Consider the following 15,955-nt stretch of genomic DNA (forward strand, 5'->3'; position numbering starts at 1 on the left):
CTGCTTTGGCGCAATTGCCCCTGTGAGATCACTGAAGTTTAATTTTGTCTTGTCATATCCTGTTCCAGAGATGACAGGAAATCACTGATTCAACTCCCCTGAGAGATGGAGAAGGAAATGAGAAACTCACCCCTCTCATCCCTCAGCATGTACTGTACTTTATCATGATGTAATATTATGTACAGTGCGCAGTTTCACAGGAACAATGGTTTTACTGAGCAGGGACCAGATGTCACATTTTAACATGTAAAACCAGTTTATAGCTAGGTTGTTGCCTTTAATGCAATGTTTGAGCAGACTGGATGCTTTTCTCAAGTAAATCCAAATGGTATTGTCAGTGGGATGATGTTAAGCATTCCCATCCTCCATCCAGAATTTCAGTTCAAAACAAATTTTTTTCTCTGACTCTCATCAACCTCAATTTCAAGGTGCACAATTCACTGGCAGCCATATTGTATGTAAGTTCTGGTGCATCTACCTCATTAACGTACATACAGGAACAACATGCACAGACACACTGAGGTCCATTTATTTAACAAACAAACAAACAAACAAACAAACAAAAGTATTTATTACACTTAAAATCCCCAACAAACCATATTTCTTTTATTTTTGACATTGAAGATTAATACTGAAGACATCCAAACTATGAAGGAACACATATGAATTATGTAGTAAACAAAAAAAGTGTTAAACAAACCAGAATATCTTGTATATTTTTGATTATTCTAAGTAGCCACCATTTGCTTTGATGACAGCTTTGCACTCTCTTGGCATGCTCTCAATCAGCTTCATGAGTCACCTGGAGTTGTTTTCAATTAGCAGGTGTCAAGAGTTAATTTCTGGAATTTCTTGCTATCAAGAAGACCATCAAACGCTATGATGAAACTGGCTCTCATGAGGACCGCCACAGAAAAGGAAGACCAATAGTTACCTCTGCTGCAGAGGATAAGGTCATCAGAGTTACCAGGCTCAGAAACCGCAAATGAACAGCCTCTCAGATTAGAGCCCACATAAATGTTTCACAGACTTCAAGTAGCAGACACATCTCAACATCAACTGTTCAGAGGAGACTGTGTGAATCAGGCCTTCATAGCCGAATTGCTGCAAAGAAACCACTTCTGAGGAAGAACAAGAAGAAGAAGAGAACCGTTTGGGCCAAGAAACACAAGGAATGGACATTAGACCAGTGGAAATCTGTCCTTTGATCTGATGAATCCAAAGTTATATATTTATTTATAGATAGATAGATAGATAGATAGATAGATAGATAGATAGATATACTGTACATTATATCCAAAGAGTGTCTAAAGTTGCATATAAACACAGTAAAAAATATAATAATGCACAACATATTTGCAAGGATGTAGTGGCTATTAGCAAAATGTTAAGGATAAATAATGCAGTAGTGCAAAAACAAACCCTTAAAGGAGCTTGAGTCAATATTTTCTCTTATGGATTACATATGTGTAATGTGAAAGGATGAATTCACAGTTAATTGTCACCAAACTACTTCCCCTCAGCTCTACAGAGCAGAGTGACTGTTTTGGTTCAGTCCCACAGCTCTCATCTAAACTCTCTCATCTGAATAATGTAGGAGTCACAGTGAGTGCATGGAGCATTACAAGATTCCTCCTTTGGTGTAAAACAAATGAAATATGTTGTCAGTAAATATGCGTTCAGTATCAACGTTTTAGCAACTTGCCAGGTATCGTTTTCTTATTTCTATAGTAGATGGGTCACTAAAGCATCCACTGGGTTTACTGATTTGTATTTCATATCACACATTGAAAGGACTCAAATAAATCATTAACTGCTGCCCAGTGTCAGTGACACACATTCAAATAACAGCTTTTATTTATCTGGTGCTATTCAAATAATGATTACTTAGCTGAAAGCTGTCTTGCTGTTAACTCTTTTAAGGAACTGTACATGACAAGTATAAAGATGGGCTTGTTTTTGTTTTTCTTTGTCCCATGAAATTGTCTCTGATCAAAACATACTTGCTCGCTTAACTGCTTAGTTGAAACAAAGTGGCTGAAGGATTAACAAGAAATCAGTATGACGGTTTTGGGTTTGTTTATTTGTTTGTTTGTTTTGTTGTTACTGAGCCCTGTACCTGTCCCTCAGACAGGTAGGTGCCAAACCCTGTTCAGTTATCCTTTGGTAGCTGTATGGTTTTATGAAATGTGTATTGATAAAGCCCCAGTCACTTGAGCAGTCAGAGGAAAAACAAACAAACAGAGGCGAAAGTCAGATTCTATAATCACTTGAGAAAATGCCTGGGGGGACCACAGCATTTGCCATCAGCCAGATAACAATGCAAAGCCTCATCATGTGCAGTGATAACTGTTTTGTTTGCGAGTTGAAGGATTATGGAAAACCAAAATCAGCTGAAGAGCAATGCTGAGGGAGAGACATGAGACCAAGATTTACATTAGGTAAATGAGACAGACACATAGTAGCACTCTATAGTTAGAGACTAAACTTATTATTCTACTTTGGCAAATTTGCCTGCTTACCAGCAGCAGCAGCTGTGGCACGCAGCTAATTGAGATAAGTAAGGTACATCAACTACTTCTTTCAGTCATCACTCAGTCAAACAAGAACACAGTGACACTTTGAATGTCTCCAGGTTTACTTTGTAGCACAGCTCAAAGTGCAGTTGAGCTCCAGAAGGTGTTGACATATTTTAAAAGGTCACTATAGATTTGTTAAATGCCACAGGACAAAACCAGTTACCAATGATTGAAGCTCCCTGCATCTGGAAAATGAGTGCTGTGCTTATAATGTGGCCTTAATGATGTTCAGCTATCTCGGCACTTTATCGGCACCAATTGACAGAGAAAATTGCATTAGTCTGTACTGCAAAGTGGTTGAACTGCAGGGAGAAAACCAAATCTCCAAGCCAACAAATGTGCCATTTTCTGACACTGACCTTAAAAAGCAAATAGGTTTGGTTCCAAAGTGAGATTTTCCCCTTTTTGGAAAAATGGGGAAATGTTGCTGGCATAAGCACAGCAAAATTCCAGAGTCGTTCCTTTGGATTTAAAGTGACTGGTAGGTAATTTAAAATGATGTTTTCTTATCCAAAATGGAACCGTAGGAACATGAGGGTGTTGTATGCTGTGTACATTGTAAGGCCCCTTAAGAAAAACTGTGATTTGTGATATTGGGCTATATAAAGAAAACTGACTTGAGCAAAATACAAATACATCAGTTGATACACTGGCAGGAGACAACACCTAAAATCAGAGGTTATTGATTATATCGATTTTGCCGTTGATGTGATGGTGGTAGTATTTCTACAGACAAAGTAAATAAATAAATGACTATTATAAAATGGCTCTCCCAAATATTTTATTCGGACCATTCCTTCAAGCCCAGGCCGCCTGTTGGCAAAGCCCGGCTCGATTAAGACCAACAGAAGAATCTAGTGTATTGATGGCAATAAGGCAGAAGAAACTACGTATCCTGGGAATACCAGTTGCTGTATTTTGTGTCACTTAAAAGTGTTTCTGGAACGAAACTGTAATTCTGCTCCCGTTATTTCCACTTCCATCCGTGCTGAATGGAAATAACCTTTTAGAGAAGGAGAAGCTAAAGGGGTGTTATTGGTTTTGAAGTGGCTGAAATTCATTCTGGCTCCTTTTTTTTTAAGGTTGAAAAATTAAAAAAGAAAAAAAACCTATGGCGTGAAGCACATGGACAAAAGAAGTGTTCCCCGGCCCCCTTCCTGCCTGATATGGGCTCAAACAACATATATACTGATGTATGTTACACATGCTGGTGCTCCTATTGTAGACTATGTACACTGAGAGCAACTGGACTGTCAACTAGCAGTGACAAGATATGAATCCACATGAAAAACAAACCCAATGGGCTCAATTGGTAGTTAAATATGATCTCTCACCACGAAATTCATTGAGGGTTACAACAGCTAAGCTTCTGTAGGCCAGCGAATGTACTCAGGCTAATAATACCGCAGCCAGAGACATCATCTGACCCTGCTGACATAATGTGAGAAAAGTGAATGAGCAGTGGTTATTTCAGCAGAGGCTGAACGATCCAGACCAGAGCAGTTAGCTGGTTCAGAGCCATGAAACAGCGTGATTTAAAATGAATTCTGTGAGGGAAGCACGAGTGTGTAACACTGGATCCTCAAGTGGCTGTCTATACTGTACATATCCAGTACATCTGGATGGGTTTCACATTGATCAGTTCATTGATTTGGCGGTTGCAGTGAGGCAAACATGCACCTTTCTTCGCTTCAGCAGCTGTCCTTTAGCGAGCTACAGGTATGTCCATCTGTTTTGTGAGCTGTACGACTGGGATGAATGTTGAAAGGAGGCCTGTGTGATGATGTGCATGAGACAATGCGCTCCCCTCTCACTAGAGGAGATGTAATAGGAGCGGACAGGCCTGGGAAACGTCAGTGAGCAGTGAATGAGCCGGCCGAGACGAGATGAAAAAATAATGTGGGTCAAGTCCAAAACAATGTAAGCAATAACTTGTTCTACCGCAATGATAAACAATCATCTTGGCTGAGAACAGGAATAGACTTTATCCGTGATATGGATCCTGGCAGGCGTCCAACTGTGTGTAATGTTTTATTCTTTCATTAAGCCAATGGCATTTAGTTTGTCAGAAGAGAGGAGCATCATCGCCCTTCACAAGACGTGATGACTGTTCTGGTAAGAGGGATAGCTTCAGGGTCCCCTGGTTACGAGCTGAAAATGGAGGGAACGTTCTAGGCCTCCATGTACTACTGGAGACTGACAAAGACTTGGACCATACACCTCATCCTGCTTAACACAGCAGCCAGAAACCTCTATCCAGCTAAACTGATAACAACAAGCGTTTCTTCACAGACAGATGCACAGCTGGTGTGGCAAACAACATCCACTGTACTGTGCCACGAAGGGTTTAAGCTATATCATCATGTATATCGTTTTATACTGCTCTACATCATGAGTCGGATTTATTATCTAAATTAAGAAAAAGAAATAGGTCTGACGAGGTTTGACAGTTTGGGAACGTAACATATTCACCTTCTTGCTGAGAGTTAGACCCTACATATCTGTAGGTTATGTGTGATGAGCCAGAAGGTGATTTCCTTAGCTTAGCTCTGTAGCTGCTCAGCTGGAAGCAGGGAAAACAGCTGGCATGGCTATGTACAAAGTAAAATAAAAAAATACTAGCATGTGTAAAGTTCACCAGTTAGCACCTGTGATCTCTTTTGTTGAATCAATCCACAAACAACAATGTAAAGCAACAATTTGTGTTGTTCAGATAGCGGAGACTCCATCCTGGCACAGATAAACTTGTAGTTTACACTAGGTACCTCTGCTTAAATCCATTTGATGGATGCTTTATCCAAACCCTTATCCCTGGCTGTCTTTGCTTTATCCAATGCCTTTCTGAATGGATTTCTGGGCAAAGGTTTGCTCTGCTCTGGGTCCTTGCCACTGACAGACACACAGATCACTGTCCTGTCATTGAGTCCCAGAGGTGATGCAAAACGACAAGGCATCCTGGTCAATGTTATATTCCCATTATGAAGCATCAGCAAGCAGTACAGAGTCTCTGCTCTCAACTAGCTTTGGTAACAAGATTGTCCAAGTCAATGGCTGGTACAACGTTGTGAGCAATACACTTGACATTTCTGAAATTGGCAATTAGCAATAACCAAACATATAAAGGGCAAATCAGTTTGTCTCACCAGTTAAAAAGTCTAAATTGACTTCTTTTCCAACAAAGAAGAATATTTTTGACGTAAGTTTATTACAAATAACAAATACACACCAAACAGCTAAGCTGTCAAACCTTGCATTAAGCCAACTTCAAGCCTAACCACAGTCTTCTTGCATTAACTGGACTGTTAGTCAAACCTTTAGCATCACTCTCAGTGTAAGGGTTGCTTCCTCGTCATGCTTCATTCATTTCACGGTGTACGGGGAGTGGAGCATGCTTTGATTTGTGGCCCTTTCTCTTTTATGGCCACAGCTATTCATCTATAGTGTGTTTGGGATTTGAGGCTCATTTACCTGAATTTTATGACATAAACTTGGAGCTACTGGAGCCACCTGATGCTAATATGTTAGCTGTATGCTAACCCTTGTTAACCCACATTTGCACCAACTGTACCCAAAACACTTTTTATATATTAAATAGGGAGGTGAACCACATTCCTTCGTATGTCATTTCAAAGATTCCGAAGGGGGGTGGATCCACTGGTAACAGCTAGCTGAGCAATTTGTTTATTAATTGCACCCCCGTCTCTTAGAAATTACCTTTATATACAACTAGTTAGCACAATTACACAGTGCTGAGAAACGAAATCGCTGCTCGGATTATGTTTAGAGTCAACGTTTGTTTGAGGGATTGAAACACAGCATTTTACATGCTGTGCCGCAGCCGCAGGGAGATTGTTGGGGTTGATAGCAGGTGTACAAGTGCAGGACTGTAATGTTAATGTTAAGTAATAGTCAATAAATAAGACAAAAAATGGTTGCCTCATTTTATCAAAGGCTGCAGTGCTGAGAGAAATTGTATGTTGAATCTTCTCCAAATGCCACAAGTTGGTGACTTCTGCTGGGCAACTATTAGGAGGAGTAACGCAGTCTGTGGATTACTTCAAAAAGAATAAGCTGTAGAGCAGCTGTGGATGGCTTTAAGGCAAGCTCCCCAGTTTTTTTCTCCATGACACAACAAGGTCATTCTCCCAGGTTTCCTTTAAATGCTGAGTGGAAATCAGGGAACATGTTGAGAAAAGAAGAACAAATCATGTCACCGGTCTCTTTGAGTCGGGCCTGCCTCATCAGAATATACAGATCAGAGGGGGCTGGAACTGATTGAAACTTTGATATGTTTGTGTGGGTGTAGTCTCTGATCTGGAGGTAATGGAAGAGCTGTGAAGCTGGGAGTGAATACTTTGCCTTCAGCTGTATAAAGGTGGCAAAAGTGTTGTTGATGTAAAGGTCTGCTATAGTGGTGATGCCTTTATATTTCCAGAGCACAAAAGAACTTTTCCAGAGCACAAAAGAACTGTCACTAGGTGACGGGGGAAAAGCATCATTATAGCAAACGGGAGTGCAAACCGAGGTATCTGGCACATTCAATGTTTTCCTTATTTGATACACATTCTTAAAGAACTGGCGACCATAAAGTTATTACCTGTAAGAGTTGCTGGAGATTTAGTTGGATGACAAATCCTAAGTATTCTATTTTGTTTGTCTTTAATGTTCAATACCATGAAGAAAAAACACCAAACACCAAACTCTGGTGTTTCTCAACAAACTTGCTATCAAACCACTGCCTCTGATAAATCACCTGGCATAATGCTGAACTTTTCAAACTTGGTTTACAAGAGCGCTGTAAAATGTGGAACTTCTGAAGGTCTTTTAAACAGAAGAAACTGTTTATGTCACAGTATGAAAAGCAGAGGAGGAAATACTTTGATGCTCCACTTTCAGGCCCTACTTCTTGTGCATGCTGGTTTAGTGTCGCTCTGTGATGATGAACCTGTATAGAAGTGAGACTCTGTTAATGTTACTAGTAACTCATACTTGGGAGTAACGCATTTTGCTTTTGCCAGCTACTAGAAATGCAACTAATTCGTGTTTCAAATGAAATAATGCAATTACAATAACAGACATCTGCATGGATTTGTTACTCATTAGTTTTGTCTTACCTGGAAATAGTGACCTGCAGAGGCTGGCAGACAAACAGCCTATTCTCCAGGTTTTCCTGTTGGTGATCTATCTTTCGGTGGCACAAGACAGTTCAGCCAATGGTAGCTTGCCTTCCATCACAGTGATAGTAATGTTTCTAATATACACTGAGGAAACTTTGTTTCATCAAATATATATTTATTTAACTACTGCAGCAAAGCTCTGTTCAGATGTACATCCAGCATGTTGTGGGTTTTCTTCTACCAAATCCTACTGTTCTACCATGACAGCTCACAGGTTAGGATGCAACTCGTTGCTGTCCCCTGATGGTCGGGAGTATTACTGACACTATCACTACAGTCAAAATCTGTACAATGATAAACACTATTTGACAGATGTCTGGTCCCACACTGTGCCACAGCTGTAAGAAAATAATAGAGCTATTTGGGTATTAATGAGAGAATTTGTTAGGCTGACCAAGCAGTCAAAGGATGCAAATGAGGAGATCCGTGAAGTTTTCATCTGGAATTTTTATTTTTTTCATCACACCAGCTACACCAGTCCTGCCCAATGCCTTCACTCCACACAGACTGCTCCTTATATAAGGGCGTCTTCTCAAATAATTGGTTAGCATATACCATTTACAGACCAACACACAGATATCCACATACATAAATACACAATAAATACTTAGATAAACCCATCGCCAAAAATATACAGTCTTAATAATTATTTACACTCCCACATACACTTAATAAATACCATTAAATATCTTACATAAATAAATACATTTAAACAATGCAGCCAAACTCCCCTCTACCCACTTCCCACTTCCTATTACTCTCTCAGAACTGGTGAAAGGTGTGTGAGCCCCCAGGGAGGGAGAAGGAGAACAGCCAGATTTTAGGTGCATGACACTGGCAGATTTCAATTCACCATTACAATTAGCTTTAGTGTGAATCTCACACTTTACTCCTCAATCAAACATCTCACCACTCTGGAGTCAAACATCGCTGTGCGTTATTTCCTCATTCACAGGTGAACGACGAGGTGGACCAGCCCTGCTGTGCACTTGTGACGAAAGTCAGCTGCAACATCATGTTTCTTCAAATATCACATTTGTTTTTTTTTCTTGTGTACTCAGATGTATGTGCCGACCTCTACAGGACATTAAACATCTTCACTGGTAAACTCTATAATTGACTGGAGATCTAGTAAAGACAACTCATCATTACAGAATCAGAGCAGACATGTGATAAAGTAATTCAAATACTTTTGAGAGGCCTACCTAGTGCCTGTGAATAATTACCAACTTTAAAGTCCAACACCGTTACAAACACCTGTGCATTTTCTACTGTGCTGTGAAAAAGTCCTATTGTAGCTCCACCACAGTTCAAATGTGTTAGAGTAACTCACTGTATATGGGAATCTGTATTGTCCTCATTTAATGAAAAGGAATGGATTTAATTTAATCTGGGGATTTGTTATATCTGTAGCATCTGCATCATGACCTTCTGACCAAAGCTTGTGGGCTACTGAACTGAATTCTCTTTGTTATGCTGGTTTTATCTCTTGATCACAGTTTTCATCATTACACAAACAATGCTATGGTTTATGGCTTACATGCTAATGTATTTCAGATATGATTGCGGTCTGACTGACATGACGGACATGTGCTTTAGTTTTTCCTAAGGGAATGGGCTGGATAATGCATCTCTAAAACACTGAGTCTTGGTTTGTGATAGCTGCAAGCAAACGAAAAGAAAGTAACCTCAAAAGTCAGTTGAGTGTTCCTAATAGACCTGTTGGCAGTGTGTAACCATTTACACAACACAAGCATCACTGTTGTGTATCCTGACTATTACTGTGTTCTATTTTTCCTTTCGTCCTGAAGCTTCTGCCAGAGCCTGGTTGATATGTATTGTATATAGCGGACTCTGAAAATGGGAGCCAGTTACACAACACACAAACCATCAAGCAGCTCCAAACATGTTCACTGTATACAGAAATATGTTATATAACTCCTAAGTAAGATGGACAGCCTCAGGGACTATACACACAAAGACACATTTAGGTGATGGATATTTTCTATTTCTATACTTGTGAAATAAACATCCAGATTTGCAGATAATGGTGAAACAAACATGGTAAAAAACCCTGATATAATTCAATTAAGTTCCAGGTTCTACTCTCTACTGTTTTTCTCATTATATTGTGCTCTCAGCACTGAAATGGCAAGTTTGTCCTCCTCCTCCTCCTCCTCCTCCTCCTCCTCCTCCTCCTTGAGTGAGCACAGTTGGGCACCTGCTCTCAGAGGACTGTGGCTCAGCATGTCCGCAGTTGCTGTCCTTTTCACCAGTGTCTATCCCTCTTCTAGTGGGCAAAGCAATGGCAGTACATTTCAAAGACTCTGTTATTGCTGTGTTAGTTTCCAGGCCTGATATCACTGCTGCTTTGCGGAAGCAGCTCCTCAGCCCCTTTTGGAAGCGTATGGTGAACAGCCCATAGATGATGGGATCCAGGCAGGCATTGAAAAGCCCAAAGATGAACAGGATGTGGGTGAGGGAGTGAGACACTTTTCCCTCCAGGTCGTCTGGGAAGAACCAGTACCACAAACCCAACAAGTAGTATGGAGTCCAGCAGACGATGAAGCAGATGACGATAACGATGCTCATTTTCAGAGTTCTCATTCTTGCTTTGGGGATGTTGTTCTTCGAGCAACGAAGATGTGGCTCATTTGAGGACACTGAAGAAAGAAACAAAGAGTTGAGCATAAAAAGTAGTTACTTAACAGCATTCAATCTCTTGTTTTCTGATTATGTTGTGACCAAAAAGCAGGCTCAGCTGTGAACTTACAGTTCTTTTTTGTCATCCGTTTGGAGATCTGGATGAAGATCCTGGTGTAGCACATAATCATTATGACCAATGGCAGCAGGAAGAGGCAGGAAAAGGTGAGCATGTTGTATGCTGTTTCCTGCCAGTGAGTGACAAAGCTCCCCCTAGTGGTACACTGAGTAAAGTTTGCTGGATAGGTGATGGTCACATTATGGAAAATGAACATCTGTGGAATTAAAGAAAAAAATGAGGATAGCATTTACTGCCAGCAGATGTCATCCGGTATTGTCTTTGCCCTGTCTGTTTGGCAGAGGTAAGACAGAAAGATTACAGCATTATGTAATACTGACATCCCAGTTTGACCAAACAGCCCATTATCCCTAGGAATTATATCCATATGTCATATATGGAATTATGTTTGTAAGTCACATAATTTACACTCAGATCCAAGCGTTCAGTGGTAATTAATAATGTGCCCTTTATATATCATGGGTAAACTAAAGGTGTGGCCATTTATATGTTAGCTATCATAGCTATCAAAGGCAGTGAAGCCTTTCTTACAACATTATTTTGTGGTGTTAAAAAGTATGTAAAACAAACAAACAAACAAACAAACAAACAAAAAACAAACATATGGTTGGCTGACAATAGCAGTTTTGTCCTGCTCTGTCTGTCTGTCAGCCTACAACATGGACTCATTGAGCTGCAAGTAACAACAACCTCCATCTGCTCGAGTTCTAGAAATTGTATGTAGGTCTTGAGGATTTTCCACTCTAAGAAGACATGCACTGAAGTTTGCATCTGTTTGGGACAGCCTACTGTGATCAGCTCTCTTCAAAACTGACTCTTGCAAAGACTCAGCTACACTCAAGACCGGCTGACCCAAACCTGGAAAACCAGCTGAGAGTATCATCATCATCATCATCATCATCATCATCATCATCATCATCATCACAACCATCTGACATCAGATGCTTCACCAAAAAGAAGCAGTTACAGCCATCCAACCATCATTTGTGTGGCTATCAAGTGCATTTTTAAAACCCCTTTTTGCAGAATTTCAAAACAAGTCAGCTAGTCAACTGTCAGTCAGAGTTGTCATTTCAGTCTGCAAAGTCAGTCACTAGCTAGAAATGAGAAGCTGGTTTTGTCCCCCTCTGTCTGAAATCAACAGCCATCAAGATTAAAATGTAATCATATTGTATTTACTATGTGTAGACACTGTTGGATTTATTGATTTGAAAACATGAGTATAGTTTCAAAATGTTGCCATGTAAGTCAGTCTGTAGAATCATCCAACATCAGCATTCTGTGTGGAGACTGGATTGGACCGTGACGTTACACTATTGTCACATGCTGGGCTGCCATATGTCTCAGTGCTTACAGGGAAGCATCTATACTGCCAGGATTAGGGATTCCCATCCTTGTGTAACTTAATGATAGAGCCACTAATCCCTAACATCGAGACCCTGTGGCCCCCTAAATCATGCAGCGGGTTTTCTTGCATCAAAGCCTCTAGAAATTGCTGGATTTTCTGTAAATACGCACAGACATGTGACCAGAGATAATGATGAATCATGTATAAGAATTTAATTCAAGTTAGTGTAAAACCGGATTTTAATTTCCTAGCATGTGCAGTGTGCCCACAGTTTAATACCTTTGTGAGACTGAGATAATGTATGCAGATGTATTCAGTCATCTGTTGCCAGATATAAAGACCTACAGCCTGCTCACAGTGATACTGTATGGATCAAAGAGGAGAGGTTTCAGTTGTACAAAGGAAAGCCAAACACAACAGAGAGATCAGTTCACAGCACTTCTGTGAATCACTTCCCTCAAAGCGGTCAGTCTCCATGTTTAACTGAACCAAGCAAGCCGTGATCACAGACCAGTGTCACCTGAGCTTACCTGAGGGATTGAGAGCAAGGTGCTCATAGTCCACGCCACCATCAACATGACCCTGTTCCTTTTCCGGGCCGTGCTGATGGCCAGAGGATCGAGGATAGCCGACTGTCTGTCCAGACTAATGACCACTGTGACGAAGGCACAGGAGTACATGGCCTGTAGTTTCAGGAACATCAGGAATCTGCAGGCCAGGTCGCTAGCCAGCCACTGAACTGTGATGTTCCACACTGCATCCACAGGCATCACGATGAAGGTAACCAAGAGATCGGCTGCAGTCAAATTGATTATCAGCACTCGGACGTGGGATTTGCGCTTGTGGCCATTGGCTGCCCACAGCACAGCCAAATTGCAGAATGTGGAAATGCCACACAGGATGAAGGTGATGATCACTCTGACTTTGGCCGCTGTAGAGAATGTAGGCAGCTGCGGCATTCTGTCCATGGATGTCCAGTTACAGTGAGATGCCAGCCAGTCACAGCTGGCATTGAGGTCAGATCCTGAGCTCTGTTGATACATAAGGACTGGAGGATCACAGCAGGAGGAGGCGTTCATTTTCTCACCCTCATCAAGGAGTCAGCATTTTTTTCAGCTATATGGAGGCTGGAGGCACCAAAGGGAGACAAGGCAAGATATGTACATGAGCCTGCATGCAATTCTTGTAAAAGACTCATCAGAATAGATTTGCATAAGAAGACTAAACAATGAGTTCTGTGAGTAATACAGTGGCTGACAGAGAGGGAGCAGTCTGCTGTGTAGGGCACATCTCTCTTATGCTCATTGGTGCGGAAAGGTGCTGTGATTGGCTCTTACAAACCACATTATGGCATGAGAGGTCTCCAGGCTGCTGAATTTGTTGCACCAAGAGCAGCAACACCTGATAACCAATCAAGGTAATTGCTTTCTCAAGACAAAATTATCCTATTGGCCAAAAAAGAAAAGAAAAAAAGATGTTATAAGCCAATTCTGCTCGTGTTTCTTTTCTATGGTGAGCCTGAGCCCGGAATTTACAATACAAAACTTTACCTCCTTTCAGTCTTTGAGCAGTGAAAATTGAAATAAATAATATTGGCTTCTAGTTTGCATTAATTGAGCTATTTTCAAAGTAAAGATATAATCAACAGCTAAGATTCAGATTCAGTTTTACTTGCATATTACACACTGTTACTGCGTGCATGTATATTGTTTCTCTCTCTCTCTCTCTCTCTCTCTCTCGCTCTCTCTCTCTCTCTCTCTCTCTCTCTTTTATTTTGTCATTATTTTTTTATGTGGCAATAAAAAATATATTTGCATTAATGTAAGAGTAGAAGAAACAGCTATAACTCACATCTGTGTGCAGACTTGGAGCGATGTGGAATCCTCTTTATGGAAGTCTCAGACCCTGCAGCGGCTCCACCTCCCTGCTGGGCTCCTTATGATGACTTTATGATAGTAGTCTGTCAGTCTGAAGAGTGTCCAGTCTTGCCTCGCAGTTTTATTTCAGTGTTCCTTCGGGAGTTTTGGAGTCGGTCCGCTGTGCGCGTCAGGCGCTCTGTGGGCGCGGCTTCTGCGCAACCCAGGAGCGTCACTTCAATGAAGCCTGAGCTCCAGCAAAGTGTTTCATTTGAATCCTGCCAGAGTAAATGTAATGAGACCCTGCAGCATGCATTATAATGCCATGTTTCCACCTCAGAAATATTCATATGAACTAAATCAGCGGCATTTTTTTACATGATACATGAGTTCTTGTTTTGCTTGTCAGGATCTATATTCCAGCAGCACCAACGCTCAAACAGGCACATGATGGAAGGAATCTTCAGAGCGTGTGTTCTGCTGCTGTTTGCCATCTGCTGTGAGTTTTAACAGAAGTACCCAGGTAGACTCCTTGTGTTCATCATCTGACTGCTCGAGAAATTTTAACAATACAGCACAATTTAGATGATCAAAGGCTCGTACTAATCTGAGCTCTTTATATGAAATAACAAAAGGACTCTGATGTGTGCAACTTTGAAACCTTAAGTCAGATATAACCACCAAACTTTTTTGATAGATATTTGTAAATGTTATTTTTTTCTTATTCTTCTTCTTTTCAATAGAGTGAAGAGTATCAGAAATAATGTTGAGACGGGATGACATTGTGAGAAAGACTGTGACCTGGATTCAAACCATAGGCTGTGACGTAGACTGCTAAAATAATCCTCTGTTGCAGGATGATTGATTTAACAACATGATAAGGCATCAGATTAGAAGAGAAGTGAGAAAAGCATCCGTTCAATCCCCGATGACCATAGAAAGTAGCACCTGAGCAAACTAGAATGAGTAAACAGTGGCAATAAGAGCCACTTTGGTTTCACTGTGTGCTACAGGTCCTGGATCCATGAAGGACATGTCCCACATATCATTCAGCCTTCACTCCACCTCACACCAGAGAACACTTCTGACTCGTTTGCTGTGTTCTTGCTGACCACAAGAGAGGCTCTCACAGAGGGGAGGAAATTCTGCATAAACTTATTCATAAATAAAATTATTTGTCAAAGCGTCATCTGCGCTATTCAGCTGATGCAATTACATAATATTGATTAACTGCTTTTTTTTCCTTTTCTTTTTTTTTTTCCAAAGATAAAACGAATGAGATTTAGACGAGATCCGGTCAGCGCTCTGAATTTGGTCTGAAGTCTCTTTAGAAATTCAAATGAGAGATTCAGTTACAACAAGCTGTCTTTCATGTGCATGGAATCAATTATTTTTTAGAATCAATACAATGGAAATGGTTCATAATTACTTTGCTGAACGAAGGTATATTTTAATTACTGGTGCCTTTTTGGACATTGGACAGTAGCCATGCAGAGGAGAAAACTTATTGTATCATGTTGTTGGTATGTCATTGGTTTACGCTTAGCATTATCAGCAGCGTAGCTCTTTAAAGTGGTGGAGCAGCTGACTGGTGCTGGCCGTTGGTTTATGCAGTTGTCAGGCTCTGGGCTACTGTCCAAACAGTCCGTGACCTTCCCAGCTCCACAGACATTAGACCCATTTTCATGTTAATCCACAATAATTGTGGTGCTTGTATTGAGGCTAAGCATTATTATCATTTATTGCTTCACTGTGATTTTGCTGAAATCCCTCCCCTTCCACAACCAACGCATATTCCTGCACCTGCAGGCCTGTGTGGCCAAAGATAACCAAGTGCTTAAACTGAGAGTTTCTAAAATCCTTTTGTTCTGCTGCTGATATGAGTGCTTCTACCCTCATACAGATATTATGCTGAGTTTATAGAGACATAAAATGATGTATTTCTGATAATATGATTAGAGTGCTGATGATACAAATACAAATTTGTCTACAGAGTGTACAGATGTGCTAGCAGCTCTATGAGGCTGTACGTAGCCATAGCGGTGCTTTGAGTTTAATGCTAATGTCAGCATATTAACATGGTCACGCCGGCAATGTTAGCATGTCGATGTTAAGCAGGTAGAATGTTTGCCATGTTCACCATCTTAGTTTAGTGTTAGCGTGCTAACATTTGTGTGTATAACGAGTACATGCTTACTGGAGTTCTAACAAAA

The 15,955-nt window shown here is 40.7% G+C and overlaps 1 protein-coding gene across 1 annotated transcript; it reads right to left on the reverse strand.

Annotated features, from left to right (window-relative positions):
• Nucleotides 1-8,216: 8,216 nt before the first annotated feature.
• On the reverse strand, nt 8,217-12,971 carry LOC143324464 (putative gonadotropin-releasing hormone II receptor). The gene is made up of 3 exons (XM_076736971.1): nt 12,417-12,971; nt 10,530-10,734; nt 8,217-10,419 (listed from the first exon to the last, which is right to left on the reverse strand). The coding sequence occupies exons 1-3, from the start codon at nt 12,963-12,965 to the stop codon at nt 9,881-9,883; spliced, it is 1,293 nt and encodes a 430-aa protein (XP_076593086.1). The 5' UTR covers nt 12,966-12,971; the 3' UTR covers nt 8,217-9,880.
• Between the last annotated feature and the right edge of the window lie 2,984 nt (nt 12,972-15,955).

This window comes from Chaetodon auriga, chromosome 1 (genome assembly GCF_051107435.1).
Source record: "Chaetodon auriga isolate fChaAug3 chromosome 1, fChaAug3.hap1, whole genome shotgun sequence".
NCBI classification, from domain to species: Eukaryota; Metazoa; Chordata; class Actinopteri; order Chaetodontiformes; family Chaetodontidae; genus Chaetodon; species Chaetodon auriga.